Source organism: Somniosus microcephalus, chromosome 22, assembly GCF_052327205.1.
Source record: "Somniosus microcephalus isolate GS21.2 chromosome 22, FLI_Smic_1.0, whole genome shotgun sequence".
Taxonomy (NCBI): domain Eukaryota; kingdom Metazoa; phylum Chordata; class Chondrichthyes; order Squaliformes; family Somniosidae; genus Somniosus; species Somniosus microcephalus.
In genome coordinates, this window is record NC_141008.1 from 51,747,456 (window position 1) to 51,773,138 (window position 25,683).

At 43.4% G+C, this 25,683-nt stretch overlaps 1 protein-coding gene across 5 annotated transcripts in view; it reads right to left on the reverse strand.

The window, feature by feature from the left end:
- Positions 1–1,676: 1,676 nt before the first annotated feature.
- vmp1 (vacuole membrane protein 1) overlaps positions 1,677–25,683 on the reverse strand; it is a 148,309-nt gene continuing 124,302 nt past the window's right edge. For all 5 annotated transcript variants that reach the window (XM_085964710.1, XM_085964711.1, XM_085964714.1 and 2 more), the window contains 3 exons: positions 22,089–22,150; positions 6,052–6,154; positions 1,677–3,186 (listed from right to left, as the gene is read on the reverse strand). In XM_085964710.1, the coding sequence (XP_085820836.1) occupies positions 3,037–3,186; positions 6,052–6,154; positions 22,089–22,150 (315 nt within the window). In that variant the 3' untranslated portion in view covers positions 1,677–3,036. The remainder of the gene's footprint in view (positions 3,187–6,051; positions 6,155–22,088; positions 22,151–25,683) is intronic.

Consider the following 25,683-nt stretch of genomic DNA (forward strand, 5'->3'; position numbering starts at 1 on the left):
TACAACTGGTAGGGAGGACGAGCTTCACAAAAGGACTACTCACGAAGACAATACAATGACTGCTGCAATGAAGATGCAATGGTGGAACAAAACAAAATGCAATGCTGATCGGATGGAAGACACCATATCGTCAGATAGCCTACCAACTGTTGTCGCCAACTGAGCTAACAGCCAACACCAGTCTGATAAGCTATCTCACAGAATGGCAAAGTGATGGAGAAGCTGGATGTGACAGAAAATCTACACCTGGCACTGGAGGGTGGAAATCAAACAATCAATTGAGGGTACGCAGAACCTTCCCTCAGTCTGAATAAATAAGAACATCTTTTGAGTACTAAATATTGGTTTGCAGTTTGCAAACAGCCCAATATCTGCAAGAATTAATTTGTTACAATTCTAATGTATTTTCTTATTTGAACAAAAGCACCAAATTTCCATGACAAAGTCACAAGTTCAAATCCCAGACTTAACAGATTCAAACTCTCAAGCGCTCATTGGACAAGTTTGCCTAGTTGTTGGTCAGGCTGCAGCACTGCACGGTGGCGGTGGGTTCCACTGTATGGCGTGATCTTTTGGCTGATCTGCAAGCATCAATGACCATTAATTTAGCCTCATCATCCAGGAGGGAGGATTAATGAGGCCAGAAAGGTGCAGAGGCACCTAAAAAAAAGTGTAAGAGATAAAACCAACATCGTGCAACAGAACTTGTACTGAAAATTCATCATTTGCCGTTTTTAAATTTTCATACATACAATGTTACTTTAGCTTTCCATTAATTCAAATCACCAACTACATGTCAGACACGAGAAAATGTTGTGAAATAAAGCTCCAGTTTACTTTTTGGAATGGGGTAATGGTACAGTAGCTCTACAGCTCATTAACATTTCCCATGTGATGTTAATGAGGTACTCTTATGTCACGAGTAGCTTTGCACAAACTCCCTTCATTCTTTTCCCTAGTGGACCAATTCCCCAAACTCTAACGGAGATGTTTGATGGACAGATGGCACGGATACAGAAGCTATCAGAACAACTATGGGACAGCCACCTGTGGAATGCTGAAGAGTTACCAGAGATAGAAATCGCTTTAGACTTATTGCTTCCCCCTGGCTTGGCACTGCTGGCCGGCCCACTGCTGCACCGGATGACAGTGCCAAGATGCTATTGAGGAAAAAGCACACATTCAGAATCAGACTGAAATTCCAACCTGGGACCTCCCAGTGCATTGGGCAGATCAACAATTGCACCCTGGAATCACAAATCCATATATTTAAATTCACTCACTTTGATGAAAATCCTAGAAAGGTAACACCTTAGTTCCAATTTTATACTGGTTAGAAAATGCAATAATTAAATCAGAATCTGAGTTTCTTCAGCTCAAACAGCTCCTACGGAGAAGCTTTTGAAGTCTCTTTCATGCAACATGTCTTGCATATGAATAATTTAAGATATACTCTACAGCCTAAAACAAAGACAAATTTGTTTCCTTATTTCATTCTCGATAATTGTACCAATGTAAACAATAGAACATATTTTACCTTCCGAATGGTACTACACAAATTACCATATATGATCATCATTGGAGTTTATACATAATGGACACATGTAGTTTTTCAGATTGTGATACTGTATATACACAATCATGACATTCCCCATAAAATCGACAAAGACACAGACTAAGGTTCAGTCTGTGGAAATGACTGAATGTAGTTTTATAAAGTCAGATAAGATTTATCATGTTAAAATTTACAGAGTAAAAATGACATTGCTGTTCATATGTACAGTTGGAGATGGACAGGTTTCACAGCTTCAATCAGATTTTCTTTCACCATTTTGGAAAATACAAGCAGAGGTGAGCAATATAGGTTTAATGGTTTTGTGCTGCATAGGGCACAAGACAACACATGGCCTCATTGAGAGATAAATAAGATACACAAGATTGAGGTAATAAATACCTATAGTTTTCAAAAAAAAATCTATTTACTGTACCTCTTTTACATATTCGATACATACTTGCTCTCTCACTCCCCACATCTATCCTCCATCAGCAAGAGCGAGGGGAAGAAAGCGATAGATATCACAACCAATGCTTTCTTTTGTCAGCTAAGATGAAATGTGCTTGCTGCAGGTGATGGCCTGGCCTCTAGTGCCTCATCCAGTCATTGAAAGCAGCAAAACTGATGGGACCGTCAGTTCGCCCCATGATATGCGGAACCTGTGGCAGCAAATCACAGTTCGAACAGTTGCTGGAGAGTCTGCAGTATGAAATCTCCGCACCAAAGGCTACATGTTGTTTGGGGCGGGGGGCGGCTGGGGCTTGTGCGGAGGGGGAATGGAGGGAAAGAAGATGCAATAAAGGAGGGAAAAAGTTTAAAATGTCATCATTTAACCACTTCAAATTTAGTAAGCGCTAAAAGAATTTAACTTATTTTCAACTGGTCCCTGATGGGGTAAGAGTTAAATAGAAAAAAGTTCCATCATTCCTGCGTTTAATGAGCTGACAATATGGTCAACCACTGTGCCAGGAAGGGTCAACCTTTGCTACACAGAGGATTCCAATTCAAAGAAAGGCATAGCAGGAATTGCACCTCAAGCAACCAACGGTGTTAGCATTCAAGGAGCTGATGTGGCTTTTGTCCCTGCAAACCATGTCGCGCTCCCATTTAATCAGCACTGTGCCCAAATCTGGAGCAAGTCAACGTCATTGCTTTCAATTGGGTTCCATGCTTAATATTTACATCTATCCTGCAATTTCCTTTATGCCACTTAATACCGTTCATTGCTAACATGGCCTTAATTGAAACCAAGACGCATTTAAAAAAAAGACAACAAATAGGCAAGAATCCACAAAAGTAGACTCCAAGCTGAAGTACCTGTGCTAACTCAAGAAAATACATTTTTCAGAACTTGCAAATGCATAAATTTATAATACTCCCCACTGCTTCCTTATGTTAATTCCAGTTGGTGGAACCAAGAAGCAGCAGATGGTTTTTTATGAATCACTATCTAACCTGGGCCTTGTGCAGTCCCTTTTTTGTTATTTTAATTTCATTTTCTCTTCAGTGTATTTCTGCGACTGGATCCTTTTGGCGTAGCTCTGAGCCATGGAATTAACGATGGAAAGGATGAAGTAGCACACCATGACAATGACTACTTTCTCAAAGACCCACGACAGCCAGTTTTCACTCTAATAGAAGGGGGGGGGGGTTGGAGGAAAGGAAACAGCATACAAGTATTTATTACAAACTGCTTAATCTGAAATCAATAGAAGCCTTTTAGCAGCCTTATTAGACAAACATGCAGGATTAGGAACAGTCCTATAGTTTTCTCTGTTGTAAAATAATCACAGATTCGAAGGACAGAGAAGCTCCACACACGGATTTTCCAATCTCATTTACAATTGCCAGGGGGGGTTGGGGGGAGAAAGAATGAAGGACCCTCCACAGACCAAACACTTCCTCGTAGGAGGAATAAAGCGGGGGGGGGGGGGGGGGGGGGGGGAGAGATGGGGAAGAGCTTCTTTTCATATTCAGTGGCAAAAACTATGAATTAGGCATGAAAAAGACCCCTCTGGATAGTTTAGATTAGCATATCCAAATGAATAAAACCAAAAATCCAATTGTTTCATTTAATATTCTGATCAAAAGACTGGTTCTTTGCCACAGGTTAAGATAAACAGCGTATAATGTTATTAAAGTATTAGCTACAGATCGAGCTGTCTCTTTGGACAAATCAAGCTCATCAGTACGGACAGAGAAAGCATAAAATTAATTAGGACCGTGAATGGCATTAAACGGCAGCAGACCTCAGTCAGTGACGCTTCTCCCCACATTCCTAAATCGCTACTTAATTCTGTTCAGTGGGTCTGGATAATGATTTTATGAGGCAAATATATTCATTTTAGGGATTTAAACAAAATCTTTATATTATATTTCCCAACAGAAGTTTGGTCAAAAATAGTTGATGCTATCTTTGTAAAGTGGCCAATAAGATGGCGATCTACTGGAAATGTATTGGTCTTGTACATTCAAATTTGATATGTAAAAGACAAACGGCCACTAGCAGCCAGTGCAGCTACAGGAAACCAGATCCTCACTGCTTTACTGGGTCAGGCCCAAGCGAGTTCTCACTCCACGTTGAGGCCATTAGAAGCGAGCAGACTAAATCTGGCAACGTGCCAGCGTGTGTCAGTGCAGTGGGGATCCCCACTCAGGAAGAAACAGATGGGGATTTAGTTCACCACCTCCTCTTTCAGGCACGCACATAACACTTCCCCTTGCTGGTCAATCCAGTCTGTGTTGGCACCGCTTAGGTGTCTGCGGCTCTGCCTGCCAGCTGCTCCATCTGGAGATTTTAAAAAGGAATGGAAGGCCAGAAAAGCGTCTGAATCAAAAAAAGGAGAGAAAATCTTTAACAACTTAATTAGACTGACACGCACACGCCTACACAAGCAGTCATTCTGTACTAGTCTGGCACCAGGATCAACGTTTTGGTTCAAAATGTGCCATTGCATTAAGAGTCTGATTTAGATATTCTGCGACTACGTCAGTGTTGAAGCGATGGCTCTGAGCCTAAACAAATACAAGCGCTCTTGTTAAGATACTAGTGGGAACTTGTCTGATATGGGTTTAAGAAACAAGATAAAATGTTGGTGCATTTTGAAAGCTCGTCAGATGCTGGAAAATACCACTCCTGTTTAAAAGGGAAGGAAAATGTGGACAGTTTTTTCCCCACATATTCCATTTATTAATGACTTTAGGGAGGGGGAAATGAAGTGAACAATAGCAAACACTCGGAATTTCTTTCCCCCTGCATCACCGGTAGATTCAAACCACCAGTACTTGCAGACCAAAGAGCAGGAAAAGCTTTTTATAAAAAAAAGCTTGATAATTAAAAGTGCTAGTTAAGAAAAGGTCCATCGCTGGAAACTGCTCGTGCCAATTTTGACCTTTAAACCCTCAGAGGGGGTCTTTTATTTCCGTTGTTCAAAAATTAAATTGGCCAAAGAGCAAAATCTAGTCCACAGAATATTTTTGCATCAGCTTTCACATAGCGTGCGAGCTGTGTTGCACAATCCTGTGTCTATGGCAGCATGACACACAATAGCTGTTCCACTGGGAGGAAGTACCTAGTTTTTAAAAAGTTGTGCAAGTGTTGGGTTTGGTGACTGTTGCAACTTCGTCATCACAATCACACACCAGGAACTAAGCTTTTTTTTTAGGGGGAGGGGTGGGGGATGGGAGTTTGAATATCTTTCCAGACAAATTATTTTGGAGAACACAAAAAAAAGTGGACAATTAGTACATTGTCTTGGTGTAAATCATACTGTACTCAAACACTGGATTAGAACGATCATGTCACATTCAAACATTAAAAAGTCCCTTAGTTTAGTTTTCAGGCACAGGGCATAGGTTTCAAAACTAAATCAACTATTACACTGTCCAGTTTTTGGAAAAAGAAAATTAATAAGTCTAGAGGTTTAATATTTCCATAAACTTTTAAACTGATTGGTGAATAGACGATCTTTGAGGTTTTAATACCTACAGTACCACGTGTTCCTGAGTTAGTCAAATATAGGATCTGATTACGTAATTTAAGACCATCCTTATTTGCACAGCCTACACGCAGATTATGCTGTTTAAGTTTTTCCTTAGAATAAGACCTCATTTACAGTGGACATAGAAAATTGCTAAGGACCACTGCAAAAAATGGTCACCTCAATGTGGTGCTCTAGTCTTGATCACTACTTAACTGAAACAACTCAAATGCTTTACTTCCAGAATTTTTTGCTAAGAAAAGTGGAGTCCAGACTACTACAGTATATTCTCTAGCTGCTGAATTCCTAAAGGCCTCAATTTCCATCAGATTTAGTGATGGACGTTTGGCCAACTTGAGACCTCAAGTTTCTAAAATTGAAGAGTTCCCTAATTACTGTAGATTTAGCATTCAACTCCATGCACACAAAAGGGTCGGGTGAATAGAATAACACACACACAGGCCAATAAACATTTTAACACAAAAGGCAGACAAATCACATTCGTGGTATTCTTACCGCTCCTACTGTGTCTCCAGACTTGTGGTGAAGCTTGGCTTTCTGGGCCTCCAGGTATTCTCGGAAGGGTTTCTGAAGCGAAGGGCCTAATCTTGGAATTGCCCTGTGTGGGTGAATTCCATTTCCAAGAGTATATTTGGGAGGAGGGAGAAAAAAAAAGGAAACACGGCTAATTTTACTCACCTATAGAAGTGTCGCATAAATTTAAAACAAAAATTAAAAAGTAGTTAGAGTTTGCATATTTGGCGCCACCGCTCATTGTGATTAAGGTAAGAGCAGGCGTTATGAACTCAAGTACTGCACTGGCAGACCACAGTATCTCAAATGAATGATTCTCACAAGGCTGGCCCCATATATCACCGTCAGTTCCTGTAAAAACTGGTTTGAACTGATCAATAAGGAAGTGAGTCGGCGTTGTGTCATTGCCAGCTAAGAAAGAAACTACACTCCCACCCCATTTATGACTCGCCCCCACAGCTCCTGGAAGGGTGGCCACTTCCGAATACACCGGGCCTTATAAGGAAATACAGCATGTCATTCCTTTACTGTTAAGAACCGACTAGCAATTTTCATAGTACCTCCTCCTCCTTATTCTTTTGCCCCCCCCTCCTCCCCCCACGACTCAGGAGTTGGTGATTAACCAAGGAACAAACAAGGTACTCGGAACCTTTTTGTAAGGTTACTTCACATTTATTCCCCCGATGGCACAATATACTTATTGAAATGAGAGGGAGTGTACACCGCACCTACTGCTCCAGGGATACAAAACTCCTGAATCATGCAATGACACCAGATACTTGATATTTTTTAACTTCTTGCAAAAATTACTTACAATAGAAAGGTATAAAACTGGGGGATTGGGGCAGGAGGGAGAAAGGAGGAGGGTCCAATAGGAGATAGAGATCCCAGGTTCACGCAAGAATATATTCTCTTATGCTATAAAACATGAGGTAGCACTTCTAATGAGCGACTTTATCTCCATACCGGAAGGAACACACTTTTAAACATACATTACTAGAAGTGATTAATTTGCCTGATCATGTTAATGGTTAAACACACCCCATTTCCTTAAAAAGCAGAGATCGGAACAAATTTCCTTCTCACTAGTAACCTCAAGTAGGATTTAAAAAACTGACACTAATTAAAGTAGAGAAATAGACTAATACCTTCAGATAGGGTTTCCACTTCACACAAGGCGGGTTGATTACACATTGCTTTAATAAAAATGTGGCCAGCCTCATCCAGGAGATAAAAATTCTTCACAAAAATCTCACCATCATTGCAAATATAGCATTAAAAATTTTTTTTTTTTTTTAATAAAAAGGGGCAGTTCCCAAAAGCCAGTTATGTTGGTGGAAAGACTTTAGGTTCACAGTTTTATTCTGTACACAATTAAACTTCTGTAACAAACCTGTAAAAAGCTGCTTGGGGCGATAGAATACACAGTCTGATTTACCACTTGCTGTTTATAGGACTACCCGTTCACCAGCAGACAAGTCCTAAGAAATTTATCTCTAATTGCACCCCCTCCCCACCGAGTCTGCCTTTGGGACGTGGCTACCGAGAAGAGGAGGGCAACATTTCAATAGAAAACCCCACAAGTAATGAATTAAGCATCGATTTTTATAGACATATTGGCTTTTCCATTGAACAGCTCCAACTACTGTTGATTTGACTGTGTAAACGTTTGCATAAACCAGATAAATACAATTGATTTTCCAGCTTCAGCAAATTCACCACATTGCCAAAAGTGATGGGGCCTGCCTGTGTGTTGGCAGCAGCAGTATCGGCCATAGAATTGACCATGAACAATAATGCTCCTTGGTCAACTTGAAGGTGTGCTTGCGATGGAACCAGCATGAACTTTTCTATTTTCTGCTTGCCAAGGTGGCAGGTTTCAATAGTGTGTAGTACTGTATATCAGCTGTTGGTCCAATTGTAAAAAAAAACCCCACAAGACTTATCCCAACTGTGGCAAATACATTAATGACTGGATGATAAGCAGCCAAAGTCCAACCTGGTCATAATACCCAAGTGCACAACAGCTAATCCACATTCCAATTCAAGACAAAAGCTCAAGAGTTTTCCAAATTGGACACACTGTCAATATATTAAAGACTAATGCTAAAGAAATCTAGAGGTAGAGCATCAGTACTGCATGGACTTTATCTAGTGTGACCCTGGAATATGGCACTGAACGAAATTCTGGAAAAAAAGGGTCCAGTGTCGCGAAATTAATCATTTTCCTTTGAGGAGATTACGCAATGGAAACCTGATAGCGTATCCAGGTTTTCAAAAAGCCTCGATAAAGTATTGCACAAAAGGCTGTTAAATAAGGTTGCATCATGTGGGATTGTTGGCTAGATCTTGGATTGAATAATGAATTGGTTGCATTTGCATAGGCAGAGGGTAGTTACTCTGCATAAGGGCTGGTCACTGGCTGAGTTCCATGGGGATCAACATTAGGGCTGCTGCTCACCATAATCTTTAATATAATCTCTGACTTTGACCCTGGTCTCCCTATTATTGTCTACAACCTATTCCCTGCTACCAGGAAATATGTATTCCATTAATTACTACGTTTAACCAGGCCTATATAACCTGAGCCTTTCCCGTGTCTATTCGCGTGCGCACTTTGGCTGCCACTCTGGACCCAAGCCATTCAATACTTTTCCACTTTTTCCCCCTCTTTTCCTTTTCTCTCTATCCCTCCCTGACCGCTCTCTCCTGTCGTCATGCCTCCTTTCATTTCTCCTCTCTTGGATACTCTGCCCTCCCAAATCCCTACCCTAATCTTTCATTACCCTTCAACTCTCCTGCCACCGTCCCAAGCTTAACACCCTCTTAGATAAGCCGACAGCTTCCCTCTGTGCCACTCTTGGCATCCTACGAAGGGCCCATCGAGGCACGCGTCGCTACCTTCTTACGAGCAGCAACCCCAAATGTCCCATCCTACTCTCGCTGACCTTCCCGCCCAGCCTGCCCACTGGGGGCAAATCTTGCCAATCTCTACCCCATCCAACTCACACCACCCCCCCCCAAAAACCCTGTGGATGCTGGCAGTGGGGCAGCCATCACCGACCCCCTCTGCATCTCCCTCCAGAATGTCCGTTCACTTGTGAACAAGGCCCTTGCCACCCATGAGCTTATCGTGGATGATTGCATCGACATCATGGCCCCGACAGAAACTTGGTTGAGGGGTGATGACACCGTACCCTTAAATGAAGCCTCCCCGCCTGGCACTACTTACCCAGCTCAGACCATTGTGGTGGCAGTGTGGCTCTCATCACCAAATTACACCTTGGTCTGTCCCCCTATTCCTCTGGCACTTTCTTTTTTTGAGCATCTCACTTTATTCCACCCCTCTCACCTCTTTTAAAATTCTCATTCTCTACCGCCCTAAAAAAAAATTTACCGAGATTTCTTTACGGCTTTCCTCCCTCAGCACCAAACGACTTCTCATCCTGTGATTTCAGCCTCCAGCTCAATTCATCATGCTCTCTCTCCTCTGAGTTCACTAGCCTCCTATCCTCCCTTAATCTCTCCCTCCATGTAAACTCCCCAACCCATATTCATGGCCACCCCTACGGCCTCGCTACTCCCATCGTGTCAATCGCAGATAAGGCCATCTCTGACCACTTCCTTGTATCGCTCTCCTCCCACATCCCCCTTCCACCCACCCCCGCCAACCCTACTGCACTTATGAAATCCCAACTGTCCAGTCTTTGGCCCTCCATTCACCATGACACTTCTGCAGCTACCGATCTGCTCAACCACACCCTCACCAGCACCTTTGATGCCCTAGTTCCTATTAAAACAATTACTCTCTCTCACCCTGGCCATTCCCCCTGGTACAGCCCTCATCTTCCCTAAAGTCCAAGGGACGCAGACTTGAACGGATATGGCGGACAACTGGTTTAGCCATTCACTGCCAGATCTGGCTGGATCACAAAGCATCATCGGGTTCTGCTCTCATCTGCCAAAATTGCTTACTATTCCAGAACCATTCTGGAATGCAGAGATAAACCCCAGCTTCTCCACTGCTAACCGTCTTCTTAAACCCCTCTCCCCTGTCTCCTGCACCCTCACCTCCAACAAGTGAGGAGCTCATGGACTGATTTGTCTCTAAGATTGAGACCATCTGTTCAGCTGCCTCTGCCACTTCCCTTCCTTTCCCTAGCCAATCTCCAAGGTTCCCCCCTGCCCTAGCCCTGAACTCACATCTTTCTCCAGTTTCTCTCCGATCTCCCTTCATGATCTCTTCGCGCTCATCTTGTTCATGAGACCCACTTCCTGCTCCCTCAACCCCGACCCTATTCCCACCAAACAGCTGACCACCCAACTTCCTTTTCTGACTCCCATGTTAGCTGACATTGTTAACGGTTCTCTCCTCAGGTACTGTCTCCCTCCAATCTGCAGTCATCACCCCTCTCCTCAAAAAAACAACCCTTGACCCCTCCATCCTTGCAAACTACCGCCCCATCTCCAACCTCCCTTTCCTCTCCAAAGTCCTTGAACGCGTTGTCGCCTCCCAAATCCGTGCCCATCTTTCCCGCAACTCCATGTATGAATCCCTCCAATCAGGTTTCCGCCCTTACCATCTAACCGAAACGGCTCTCAAAGTCACAAATGACATCCTTTGTGTCCGTGACAAAACTAAACTATCCCTCCTCGTCCTTCTTGACTTGTCTGCAGCCTTTGACACAGTTGACCACTCCATCCTTCTCCAACACCTCCCTTCCATCGCCCAGCTGGGTGGGACTGCACTCGCCTAGTTCCATTCTTATCTATCGAATCGTAGCCAGAGAATCACCTGCAACGGCGTCTTTTCCTGCTCCCACATCGTTACCTCTGGTGTCCCCCAAGGATCTATCCTTGGCCCCCCTCCTATTTCTCATCTACATGTTGCCCCTTGGTGACATCTGAAAACAGTCATTTTCCACATGTATGCTGACGACACCCAGCTCTACTCACTACCACTTCTCTCGACCCCTCCACTGTCTCTAAATTGTCAGACTGCTTGTCCAACATCCAGTTCTGGAGGAGCAGAAATTTTCTCCAATCAAATATTGTTCCCTAGCTACTGACTCCATCCCTCTCCCTAACATCTGTCTGAGGCTGAACCACACTGTTCGCAACCCTGGTGTCATATTCGACCCTGAAATGAGCTTCCGACCACATATCCGCAGCACAACTAAGCCTGCCTAGTTCCACCTCCGTAACATTGCCCATCTCCGTCCTTGCCTCAGCTCATCCGCTGCTGAAACCCTCATCCATGCCTGTGTTACCTCTAGACTTGACTATTCCAACGCACTCCTGGCTGGCCTCACACATTCTACCCTACGTAAATTTGAGGTGATCCAAAACTCGGCTGCCGGTGTCCTAACTCGCACCAAGTCCAGTTCACCCATCACCCCTGTGCTTGCTGACTGACCTACATTGGCTCCTGGTTAAGCAACGCCTCAATTTCAAAATTCTCATTTGTTTTCAAATCCCTCCACGGCCTCGCCCCTCCCTATCTCTAATCTCCTTCAGCCCCATAACAACCCCTCCCTCCGCCGCCTATATCTGCGCTCCTCTCATTCTGCCCTCTTGGGCATCCCTGATTATAATCGTTCAATCTGTTGCCTAGGCCCAAAGCTCTGGAATTTCCTGCCTAAACCCCTCTGCCTCTCTTTCCTCCTTTAAGACACTCCTTAAAACCTACCTCTCTGACCAAGCTTTTGGTCACCTGTCCTAATTTCTCCTCATCTGGCTTGGTGTCAAATTTTTTTTCCGTCTTATAATATTCCTGTGAAGCGCCTTCAGACATTTTACTATGTTAAAGGCGCTATATAAATACAAGTTGTTGTTGTTCATGGTCTGGGTGAAGGCATCAAAGGAATAGCCTTTAAGTTGGCAGATAACAAAGATGCATGTGGGAATTAGTATCTTGGGTGAAAAAGTGATAACAAGCGGATCTATGGGGTAAGGGATCCGTGTTTGGCAGACGTCTTTCAATATAGACAAGGGCAGCATGTGTACACCGTACCAAAGGAAGGATATACTTGCTGTAGAGGGGGGGGTGCAATGAAGGTTCACTAGATTGATTCCTGGGATGGGGGGGGGGGGGGATTGTCCTCAGAGGAGAGATTGAGTAGATTAGGCCTATACTCTCTGGAGTTTAGAAGAATGAGGTGTGATCTCATTGAAACATACAAGACTCCGAGAGGGCTTGAGGGCTTGACAGGGTAGATGCTGAGAGGCTGTTTCCCCTGGCTGGAGAATCTATAACTAGGGGGCATAGTCTCAGGATAAGAGGTCAGCCATTTAGAATGGAGATGAGGAGAAATGTCTTCACTCAGAGGGTTATGAATCTTTGGAATTCTCTACCCCAGAGGGTAGTGGATGCTCAGTTGTTGAGTATATTCAAGATGGAGGTGGATAGATTTTTGGACTCTAAGGGAATCAAGGGATATGGAGATCGGGCAGGAAAGTGAAGTTGAGGTCAAAGATCAGCTGTGATCTTATTGAATGGTGGAGCAGGCTCGAAGGGCCATATGGCCTACTCCTGGTCCTGTTTCTTATGCAGGATTGCACACAAGGCTGCCAAGAGGGAGAAGAACTTGTAGAGTTGTAGTTCATGAATCATTAAAGATCAAATGATCAATGTCACAAGGCTGTTGCAAAAGCAAATAATGCATTAGGGTGTGTAGCTAGAGGACAATTTAGTTTAAAACCAGAAGTACAATCTGAGGTTGTGAAAGGCACTGTATAAATGCAAGTTCTTTCTATATGTTAATCTCTAAAGGGAGATTCCAAAAGACAATGCAATTTTTATTGTGGTGGGTAAAAAGGATTCTGTGGAAGCTTCAAGATGTTGTGAATGGTCTTGGCATCCATGCAAATCTGCAATTATCAGTGATGATCCTAATGTGACAAGATGTCCTCATGCCAATGGATCTGGAGGCAGTGATCAAGTGAGGCTTGACTTCTTGATTTACAAATTAAAACCATCCTTTGTTTAATGCAGACAGGATTTATACAATCAACTTGTGCATAAATGTATTGGGAGAGCCAGATCATAGTAGACTAAGCACTTTTACAGACTGCTGCAACATTACTAGGTTAAAGGTGCTGTCGAAGTGCAAATGATTATTGTAGCTGCTACCATGCATGTTTAAAGAAAACCCAATTTATAGTCCAGTGTAAACAGTGTCTTAATAATGGCTTCCTGCATTTGTTTGCTGCCCACCTTTTGGGCTCATTCTGTCTTCGTAACAGTATTTGATAACTTACAGTTGGTCCGCTGTATTAAAGTAGCCTTCAAGGCCAAAATAGATTTCTGTAAACCACATATATTAGGATATCCTAACATTTTTCATTCTCTCCTGGGAAAGCCAAACTCTTGCTGGGGCAAAGTTCCATGGTTGCCTGTAGTCTTCCGGTACCCCACCCAAATGGACAAACTGCAAAGGTGAACCAGCAGGCTATTTGCAGGACATCAAGCCCCATTCTGCTCAACTTGATTCTTCTACACGCTTTCCAGCAGAGATCAGTAGATAGTGATCACGAGCAGGAGCACTCCCTAGACCAAGACCGCTGAAGCTAATTAGTGGCTTGATTGCTGCCCTGGGTGATGTCAGCTGACTTAGCATAGACCAGGGATTGAACCAATAACCTTCTGGCTTAATGCTATATCAGGCTATTGAGATCTCCCTATCCATTATGTTGGCTATGAATTCATCACGAATAAGTAGAGGTCAGTTTATATTTTGGGCTGAAAAGCTTAACTGCACTACTGAAGGGCTAGTTTTTCTTATGAATTGTAATCTCCTGTTTTCATAGTCCCTCCTAGCAGGATTGGTAGAGACCAAAGATGATTCAGAGTACTAGGAATCTAAGTTATGTGGAAATGTTCGGGGAGCTAGATTTGCTTTATTTGGAAAAGAGATTTTCAATATGACCCAATTGAAGCTCTCAAGATAGTGAACAGAAAAGTTGATTGAGGCAAACTGTTGACTATGCAGTAGGGTTCAAATACAGGTGACAAAAAAAAAGGCTCCAAGTAAGGAGTCATGTAGAATTTAAAAAAATAAGTAACAAGAGCTGTATTACCAGGGCAGGCCATTGAATAGTCTACATGGGTTCAAGAGGCAATAAGATGCATTTTTGGACAGAGTAGGTATTGAGGAGTATGGTGAAAAGGCAAGTAAGTAGAACAGAAATCTCACCCTATTAAAGAAAAAAAGCTGGCCGATTATACCTTTCCCTGTTCCTAAACATTCTTACGTTCATTAGTCTGGGAGTAGGTTGGCCATTATTCCCAGATACAGGCCAGGAAGACTGAGCAAAAAGGGGGAGCAGGAAATAATTTGGGGGGCAGAGAAAGGGAAAGAAAAGAGGAGTTTGTACTCTTATTAAAAAAAAACATTAGGAAAAAGAGATCCATGTGAACTAACAAAAGTCCAATCACTGTTCTGTGGCTTCTTGTGCAGCTGGAAGCAAAGAAAACAAAAAAAAAGATTTTTTGCTGAAATATCAATAGTTTCAGAATCCAAGATTTAAATATTACTGTTTGAACTGGTAGAATTGGCAACCCTATTAAACATTTAATGCTGGTCAAGTTGCAAAACACTGCTGGATTATTTTTGGTTTAGCTTTTAGTCATTGAACCACAGGCAAAAAACAAAGCCATCTGAGGTTTGCAATCTGATGGCTCAGCATCCTACTGTGATCTTCTTGTATTATTCTGATCCTAGATCTGGCAGCAATTTTGGTTGGCATTGCTTGGAGAAGAAATTTGTCAGTGACCATTTCCAGCCACTAATATTTTTGCTGCACGTGCAAGTCCTCACATTCAAGTCCCCAAATTAACTTTATAAGGCTTCGTCCCCAGGTTTCCACCATCACAGATACCAGTGTCCAGCCAATTCAGTTGACTCCGGATGACATTAAGTGGTGGCTGAGTGGACTGGACCCAAAGGCTATGGACTCTGACAACATTCTGAAGACTTGTACACCAGAGCTAGCTACTCTCTTAGTCAAGCTGTTCCAGCACAGTATTTACACTGGCATCTACCAATGTGGAAGATTCCCCAGGTATGTCCTATCCATTAAAGAACAGAACAAATCTACTCCTGCCAATGACCACCTTATCAGCCTCTTCCCAATCATCAATAAAGTGATGGAAGGAGTCATGAATAGTAGCAAGCAACATCTATTCACCAATAGCCTGTTCACCGATGCTCAGTTCAGGTTCCAGACCTCATCACAGCCTTGATTGTGACACAAAATTGGCTTCCCTCAACAACAAGGCAGTATTCAACCGAGTACGGCACCAAGGAGCCTTAGCAAAACTGAAGTCTATGGGGACGAAAGGAAAAATCCTCTAATGGCTGGAGTCATACCTGACGCAAAGGGAGGTGGATGCGATTGGCAGAGACGAGTCATCGCAGCCTCAGGACATCATTGCAGGAGTTCAAGGAAGTATCCTCAGCCCAAACATCTCCAGCTGCTTCATTAATTACATTTCCTCTGTCACAAGACCGTTTGCTGACAATTCCAGTGTAAAGCTCCAGTCACCATCACTTTGCTAATGAAGCAGCCCATGCCAGTCTACAACAGGACCTGGATAACATCCAGACCCGAACGGACACATGCCTGGTAAAATTTGCACTACACAAGTGGCAAGTAATCGGCATCTCAAACAAGACAGCCCAGCCACCTCCCCATGACCTTCAATGGCACCATCATTGCAGAGTCTTCCAACATCCTGGGGTTCACCATTGACCATTAGCTGAACTGACCCAGCCATATCAACACCATGGCTACAATAGCAGGAGGGGGGCTGGGCTATCTACGACAATTAGTTCACCTCCTGACCCCTCAGACTCTCTGCCATCTATAAGGCTTAAGTCAGGAGTGTAATGGAATACTCACCACTCACCTGGATCGGTGCAGCTACAACAACATTCAATTGGCTTGATTGGTGCCTTTACTGGATTCAGTATCTATCCCCACCCCCACCAACATACTGTGGCAACAGTACGTACGGTCCACAGGATGCACGGCAACACCTCCCTCCCTGCGACCTCTACTACCAAAAACAAAAGCAGCAATGTTCTCAGAACATCACCTCCAAGCCACACACTGTCCTGACCTGGACATGCATTGTAGTTTCTTCATTGTTGCTTGGTCAGAATCCGGGAATTCCTTACTTAACGCCATTGTGGGAGCATCACTACAAGGACTGCAGTGGTTCAAGGAGAAGGCCCGCCACCACCTTCTCAGGACAGCAAACACAGACAATAAATGCATCCTTGCCTGCACTGGCTTCATCCAAAGAACCAATTTTAAAAATGATGGCGATCAGATCCTAGCTGACTACCAGATTCTAGGAAGGGTATTACTGCCCTTGAGAGGCAAACAACAAAGCTGATACTTGATTTTGGAATCTAAGTTGGGACTTGTTTTCTTTGGAAAACAGACTTTGAGGCGACCCAACTGAGGTTTAAGATTGACAAAGCTGATCTGTGCAAAAGAAAGTTTACAGTGAAGGGTGCAAATACCAGGAAACAAGTAAAAAAATTAAGAAGCTGAGACTAAGAAGTGACATCAAATGGAGCTTTTTAAAGTCAATGGCCTAGAAATTGGGTTGGGGCGCCAAAGTGGCGCCAAAGCCGCCTGAGCGCAGGATTTAGCGCAGCGTTCGAGGCTTTAGCGATCATCAGATATTCAGTTTCATTGCCCCTAGAGGGAGACAGGGCGAGGTTCGAGGCGCTCCGCGTCCCTTAGGGCGCTGAAACTGAATATCGCAGCGCAACGTGCCGCGGCACTGCAGGCCTTCCTCCCATTGTTAAGGGGGAGGGGCCTGCAACAGCGCGATCCCCGCTCGCGATTGCCGGCAAACGAGCCTGGCACCAAGGAGAAGTGCCGGGCTCTCGGGAAACAGCCGGCAATGCTGCGGGGGGGGGGGGGGGGGGGGGGTGGGTGTCAGGAGGCCGGGGACGGAGGTGCTGGCAGGCGGCCGCCCCGCACCTCCACCTCCACCTTAACTTGCGCCGCTGCCGGCACAGCAAGGCCCCATGAACCGGGCGCGGGTAGCGAACGGCGCAACTGCGGCGTTCGCTACCAAATATCGCGAATGGGGCGCTGTGCACACCGATGACGTCATCGGTGCCGGCGCAGCGCAAATGGCTAACGCCACCATTAGCACCCCTGCTGAATATCGCGGGAGGTGCAGCCAGTGGCGCTACAGCCACTGACTGCCTCTTTAGGCGCTAACAGGTGGCGCTACTCACCCAATTTTTCCCCCAATAAGTCACAGGGAAGACTATTAAAGCAGATAGTACATTTCTCTACATCACAACAGCAAGTACACTTCGAAAGGTTCCGTATAAATGCAAGTTCTTAGCAGAAATGGGCTCATGAGGCATTTAGGAGTTTCAGGAGAGCAAGGATTGAAGTATATATAGTAAATAAGAGAGAGATTAGATCTATTAAACAGGGCCACTTTTTTTGGCTTCAGCCCCTTTTCCTGTTCCAAAAGGGTAAATTTTTTAATTAGTCTTCCTCCCAGCAAACACAAGTATGCTTTGTGAAGCCTTACCATAAAAGTGAGGAATATGAACACAATATTATCCATCACCTGCTTAGCAAGACCAACTAAATCACAGAACCACAAGATGAGTTCTCACCGTGCGAGTAGCATCATCTAACTTAATAGCAACACCAGATTAAAATCTAAAACTCTGGGAGAGGAAAATGAAGGGCAAAAGTGATGTGATGTCAACACACTGGTATGCTTTGCAAGCTGGGACTCTGTGGTTAAATGATTAGTCTCGTGATAAAGTAGAACCAGGAGAAACCAGACTGAATTTATGCCAGTGAAATGCTGATGACTAAAGAGGTAAGACAGGGAGAAAGAACAAGAGATCTTGTGTGTCTAAACTTGTTGGCGGAGGAAAAAATGAAAGGAAGGACAGAAGACTGAAAAACAGCAGCCCCAAATGGTTGTACAAGGACAGCTCCAAACAAGGAATTCAAATGTTCTACCACAGAATGCAAATCCATACCTCCTGTCAATAACAGTGCCTGCCTATGCTTTACCTCCAACTTATTGTTGCCATAAACCTAACGCGCGTCTTTATCAAATTGAGACTATTTCTACAAAACACTCCTCTTTTGTCCTTCCCACAACCTTCAACTTATACAAAACTCTAGTTTACATCCACAAATGTGTACAAGTTTTGCATACTCATCACCCCGATCCTCAGTAAGCACCACTGACTCCCTGCTCCCCAGTGAATTGACTTCAAGATCTTTGTCCTTGCTTTCAAATCTCTCCACAGCCTTGCATCACCTTATCCGAGTGAACTCCTCCAGGCATACATCCTTGCAGACACACTCCACTCCCCAGTCAATTGATTACTGGCCCTTCTCCATTCCACCGGCTTCACCAGTTTCAGTTTTACAAACTTGTTCTTGAGCTGTGGATGACACTGGCAAGGGCACATTTATTGCCCATCCTAATTGCCCTGAGAAGGTGCCGATGGAGCAACTGTTTGTACAAGTGAATGTTGCCAGGCCACTTCAGAGGACCCGAAGAGTCAACCATATCGCATGGGACTGGTAGGCGCCCCTCCCTGAAGGGCGTTTGTGAACCAGTAGCAGCTTTTTTCCCTGGTGTTAGCCCACAAATAACCAGATTTATTGAATTCAATTTCATAACTTGTCTTGACGGGACTTGAACTCGTGACATTTGGGTTTCTAGTCCAGTACCATAATCACTACTACAGGATTACTAATACTGACTGCTTTCTGAATTTTTATTCATTCAGTAATCTCTGATTTTGGCCAGCATTAAATTCAGTTGTATTTATTTCCAGTCACTACAATTGAGTTTTTTTTTTACGGTTGTAGAGGGTTAACTGTAGTCAAGTTCCATGACTGTAATTAGCACGCATCTGTTACCTATTGTCCTACAATGTATTACAAGATCAAATTTTCCACTCGGAGAAAACAGGTTTTTCTTAGCATACTGGAACTCTTCGCTCCCCTCACCATATTCAAGGCCAAAGGTACAGTACAACCCCAACACCCCTTCCCCAATAACAAGTGCTTTAGAGTGTGAAGGGTTAGACAAACACGACTACCTTTACCACATGGCAGCATAGTGCCCAGTCAATGATCATGAGCCAGTCATCAGGACATCTACATCAGGTTTTTGCCAAGTGATAAAAAAGGTGCAACAGCCGGCCATTAAGTTTTTTAGATCAGAGTCTGATGTGTGGCAATTGTAGGTGGATATGCACCTCAATGGACCAGTGAAACAAAGACTGATCAAACATGTGGTCTCCTACTCTAACTCATTTTTTCCAGGAGCTCAAAATCGGTGGAATTCCTTGCTTCCTTCTCCTACAATCTTCAGGCTTGTAAAACACTAGTACCTCAACTTCCTTTCATTCTTTTCAACCTTGGTGGTGACCTGCGCCAAGAGCTTTGGCCCTTCAAATTTGATTACTCAATAAAACAATAAGTTGGTCCCAAGGTTACGGGAGTAGGTCTTGCACAGGGACAGGGTGAGCTAGATGGATTGAGTAACTTTAAATCGCATTCCTATCTTCTCGTATGCTGTGTTTCATCAGTCAGCATTCATTGGAAAGTCACAGAACTTCATTTACTATATGAAAGTTACCGTTTTAATACATTGCGTAGTTCCTTGCAGTAACACAGCAAGATACACTGCAGGTAATTTTCATTTTTGGCCTAAAACGGGTGCAAAGCCGGCGATGTCTGCGGCACCTGCCCCAAGTCACCATCAGGAGTCTCAAATCATTTTCAGAGAAGGCCCTCATTTCAATTTAACCCGTAATTTGCGAGCGCCAAACAGGTGGTTTGCTGTAGCTTTCCGATTTTGGAAGGCCGAAAACTGGCCAGCTTCTGCATGGAGTCAGCTGGCAGATCAGACCGATTTGGGGGGGGTGGGGCGGAGAAAGAGAACACCGGCAGCGGCCCACTGTAGTTTTCTGGGGCACCCCTGCACTGGTAAGCAGTTTCCAAACACAAAACTTGCATGCGTGCACACCTCCAATTTTCTCTGCTCCTCCCCTGAAGGCACCAACGTATGCTGGCGTCTAATTCCACAGGCAACCTCCAGTACCTCGCCCATGTGAGCCCAGAAAGTGAATGTTGGCAAGCTATTTACCGTGTATGGAATCATATCTGTCCTCACCCATCATCTACACATGGGCAGTTTTCAGTAGAGGTTAAGAGAATCCAGCTGGTTGTCTCCCATATCACTGGTGCAGAGTCATCCAAACCAAATATGGTGCACCAATTGCTGCCCCAGATACCATCAGCTAACTCAGTACAGATCAAGGACTGAACCTGCGACCTGCTGGTTGGTATGGATTAATATCAGATCCGGCAGTGTGTTTACCCACCGGGCTATGGCGGAGTTGTTCTAAGAGTTCAGATCAAAGAAACAATTATGGGCTCGATCTACTCTTTAGCCAAATGGCTGAAAACAGTTCCATTTAGTATGAGAATTGCTAGTTGAGTGCATTACTTCAGTAATTTTTTTTGTTTTTAAGAAAGAGTTCAGGTGTTCATGGGAGCAAAGCTCAAGCAGTTTATTGATGTCATCTGAACCCAGAGACAAATTACAGTCTGATTACTCACTGCCAATCAACCGTAACTTTTTATAGGTACGATTGTCAATAAAATTAAAACGGTTCTTATGAAGTAGATCATAAATTACATGATCGAGGTTATTGCACCGTCACTGTAAGATAATCCAACTGCATGATTCAGAAAGTAGTACAAGGAAATTATTTTTCATTTCTAAAGATGTATAAAGGAATTACAAGCCAAATTGCAACAGCTTTGCTTTACCGATCACAAGAATGTGCACCTGCAACAGTAGATTGCATGACATGCAGTCTATCATAAGTCATGTTTAAACACTTTTTTGGGGGGGGGGGGGGGGAGAAAACTAGGGATGACCATTGAAATTGACAGTGTAAGCGGTTAAAGAGGCAATTAGTTGTGTTTGAGAGAGAAGGGATTGAGGGATATGGTGAGAAGGCAGACAGGTGGGGTTGATCAAAATGGGATGGGCTTGTTGGGCCCAATGGCCTTGCCGTAGTCTTCCTAAAATTTCTTAGGAATTGCAGTGTGTAATACTGCAGGCTCTTGTTCTTTAAATTGTGTGTGTTCACCAAGGTGAGGGATGTTGGTACTGGGGAATGGAACTCTTCCCATTTCAGGAACCCAGTGTCAGGATTAAGCATTGTCGTGTCAGGTGTGGCACAGCCAGATGCAGAGTAAAGCTCCCCTTACTCGGTAACAACCACGTGCTTCAATCACAAACTCAAAAGAGCAACCTCCCACTGCACCAGTGTGATAACCTTTCATACCAAATTAATGAGAGTTTTGTGCTGAAGGCCCAAGCACATTAGGAACTGGATGGAGACTGCCCAAGCACTCCTCACATAGGACCCTTACAAACAGTACAACACAAGCTCCTTTACAAATAAAATTATTTCTGCAGAAGGGGGGGAAAATTTCAGCCTAAATAAAAGTCTATCGACTGGGTCAGATACAGACAAGTTGCTTTGCATCCAGTTTTCTTCTCTACTTATCAATTTGGTTACTTCTGTCCAAGAACATTTTTTTTTTTGCATACATAAAAAACTCAAGATAAAAACATGCAGGTGACTTTTTGCTGACCTAAAGTGTCCAAGATGATCAAAAGTAGGAAGATTTATTTTCAAGAAAGCTGAAAGTAGGCTTTTATTGATCTGGTATATTTGACATGACCCAAGCTCCGTTAAAGATTAAACTCCTTCTGGCACGAAGGCGGGCAAACTTTGCACCTACAGTACAGAGTAAAGTCTTTAAAATGAATCAACCGCCAGCGCAGATGGATTAGTTCGAGGAGGATATAGCGATATATTCATTTCAATTAACCCTTTCTTGGGCAGCTCTACCCCACCCACCAAGCTTTCCATTCTGACAAGGCAGACGTGAAGATCAGTAGAGAAATTACTCACCCTATCAAGGACACCATCTGTTCCACTATGTGCTTGCTGAACATTATAATAACAAACAGTTTCTGTGGGTTTAAAAAAAGACTAGTTAGTTGAGGAAAAATGAGTTTGGGATAAAATAGATGCATAAAAAATAAAGTCGCTTACAGGAACAGGAAGAGATTTGCCCATTTAATTTATCCATGGAACCAAAGATAAACAAGATCTGACATTGATTTCAAGGATACCAAAAAGACGACAAATGGCTCCTTTTTTTAAAAAAAGGCACTTGGAAATACACCACAGAATACAAAGCAGGGAGGGCAAGCAGCATTTTCTTTTCAATTGGGGAACCATGGAGAAGGGCCAATGCCCATAGTGCAGGAGACCAAGGTTGAAAAGAGTAGGGGGAGAAGACAAGGTGAATGATGCAGTGATCAGAAAATGCCAAGCTTGGGCCGTAGATTGTAAAAGGAATGATGGCGGGAGGTGAGGAGTTCCACAGTTTCGAGCACCTGGGAAAGAATGAATTAGATTACAAGATAGTGTGATGCGTCTTGATTTCAATACAGTGAGGGTGCAGGAGGAAGGAAGAGCACGTAGGACAGTATATGTGGAGGTTCGGAACAACAAGAAAGGAAAGTTCAGATAAGCACTGACGGTAGTAACATCGATAAAAGAGACAAGAGAGGGGTTGGAGGCTAGAGAAGAATCACTTACCAGGGATCAGCATGTTAAGTTTATATGACAGTGTTGGGTTATGCAGGTCCCCCCCGCCCCAAATAGGTATTTCACTAACCATCATCTATAAGTCACCTTCAACTGCATTATTCCTAGTAATTTGGATTAGTGCATAAGCTCCAGAGTTTATGCCACAATCTCAAATCCTTCACTGTGGATCCACAAGATAATGGATTTAGGATAAATATTTTAAAAAACAAAGTGGTTTGAAGGCTGTAACCTGTTTTGGGTAAATTCTGAACCTTTTGATAAGGTTACTGCCTCAATGGATTGGAAGCTGAGTATTGGACTGGATTGGAATGGAACGGATTATCCATCAGCTTTTATATTTATGAATGAACTAACAGCATTTGAATCCACAGGATGCAGCCATCTAGTTGCTATGCTTATTATGGTTTGTTGGGATTACATGCAGAGATTCCAGATATCCTCCTCATATAAAATTATATTGGTTTAAAAGAATCAAACAGAATAATTTTTACTGTGCAGTAGCAATAAACAAAACGTGACTATGGTGGACCTTAGTGGGTAGAGGTCAACTCATCCTTTGGCAGATTACCCAATACTTTTTTTTTTTACATTTTCCCCATATGTTTCTAGTCTCATATGTAATCCAAATCACATTTCCAGTGTGCAGAGAGGAAAGAAAAAACACAATCTGTACATTCAGCACAACATATAGGCCAGGAAGTACATAACCCCCGACAAACAGTGACAAAACAGGCTACAGGTGTCAGCTTGGCTTAGTGGTAAGAAGAAAGAACTTGCATTTATAGTGCCGTCAATGGCCGCAGGACATCCCGAGTAACTTACTTTTGAAGTGTAGTCCTTGTTGTAATGCAGGGAAACATGGCAGTCAGCATTGCACGTAGCAAGGTCCCACAAACAGCAATGAGGTAAATGATCAGATAATCTGTTTTAGAGGTGTTTACTGAGGGATAAATATTGATTTGGACACTTGAACTCCCTTGCTCTTTGAACAGTGCCATAGGAACTTTTAGGTCCACATGGGAGGGTTGTTGGACTTCTCATCCGAAAAACAGCACCGCCAACAGTACAACACTCCCTCAGTACTGCACTGAAGTGTCAGTCGAGAGTATGTGCTCAAGTCTCTGGAGTGGGACTTGAATCCATGTTGCTGGAGGTGTCGACAGATTAAATCGAGGCCAGTTCAGGGAGATGCAAAAGATCCTAAGGCACTATTTGAAGCGCAGGGCAATTCTCCAGGTGTCCTAACCAACAATTATTCCTCAATCAATACTACCAAAACAAATTAACTAGTCATTTATCTTTTACTATTTGAGAGACATTGTGCAAAATGGCTGCCTTGTTTGCCAACATTACAACAGAGATTCCATTTCAAAAGTAATGCATTAGCTGTGAAGCAGCGAGGCCATCCAGAAACGTCGTGAAAGGTGCTGTACAAATGCAAGCACTTCCCTGCAGTGAATTAAATATAGAATTTTTTTTTAGTTCTCCTTGTGTCGTGCATCAGTCTCTAGAGGTGAGGCCAGACAGATGTTTATCAGTGCCACTCAAACTGACTGGGTCAAGTCTCTAATTTGACATTCTCGCCTGTGGGGAAGCAACTGCCTGCTGCCCGTATCTGATGCCAACTTGAGCAAGAATGGGAACTACGCAAACGAGGATCTGAGGAGCTCAATGCGCATTAGACAACTGCAGCACCAGCAGAGTGAAATTCAGGAATAGACTGCATACACTGGCTGACCTACAACAGTAGACAATTTGAAATATCCTCGACTGGATAGTATAATGGGTTAGAACACATCTTTAACCTTTGGAAGTTAGGTTTGCATTCAGGGTGGAACAAGTGACAATCTCCTCTCTCGGGTGCAAGTGACATATGTAAATGAACAGAGTAGGTTCCAACTACTACAAAAAGAAAATACTGCAGATGCTGGAAATCAAATAAAAACAGAAAATGCTGGAGAAACTCAACAGGTCAGGCAGCATCTGTGAAGAGAGAAACAGAGTTAACATTTCAGGTCGGTGACCTTTCGTCAGAACTGGCGTTCCAACTACTCCTTTGCTACATGAGAATAGTGAAGGTTAAGGGAGGATCTAATAGAAGTGCTCAAAATTATGAAAGGGTTTGAGGGGGTAAATAGCGAAAGAATATTTACACTGGTCAGCGAATCAGTAACAAGGGGCATAAATTCAGGATCAACCGCAAGACTATTACTTGCTCTTGGCATTTGAGAAATTAACTGGTATTATTCTAAACACAAGATTACAAGTGTAATTGAAATATAGTCATTGTTTCCAGTTTTCTCTGCCCGCCCCCATAACATTTGTGTAGAGAAACACCAGTGGGAATAGAGGTCATATTTCGACAGGTATGAGAAATTCTGAAATGTTACTGGTAGTGACATATTGGGGTGTTGAGCGAACACAAAATTGGAGTTTAGCTCTCATGATGCCACGTCAACTAAGATCATGAAGACAAGTCCACAGCACAAAACATTAAATTAGCGGAATGACCACAAAAACAGCTGGCATATGAAACTATTTTACAGAGGTCATTTTAATTTATTCTACACTTAAAGATCACGGACCTATTCATAAAAGTCATTCCGAATGAGTGATCTTATGGGCGAAGCTTTGGTGCTAGATTTTAGTTTACTGGGAGAATTTTATTTCAAAGGTCAATTGAGGGAGGGGGGGGGGGGGGGGAAAGAGAAGAGAAAACGAGGGACATTCCACAGGGAAGAGGGGGTACAAAAATCAAGGAAAGTCACTCCAGGTTGCTCCTGCACAACTCTAAAGTAGGAGTTTGAAAACAGCACCATGGAAGCCCTGGAACAGGCTGTCCTACCCGCTCAGCTAGGGTTGGGACACAGAATCAAGAATTTTGAAC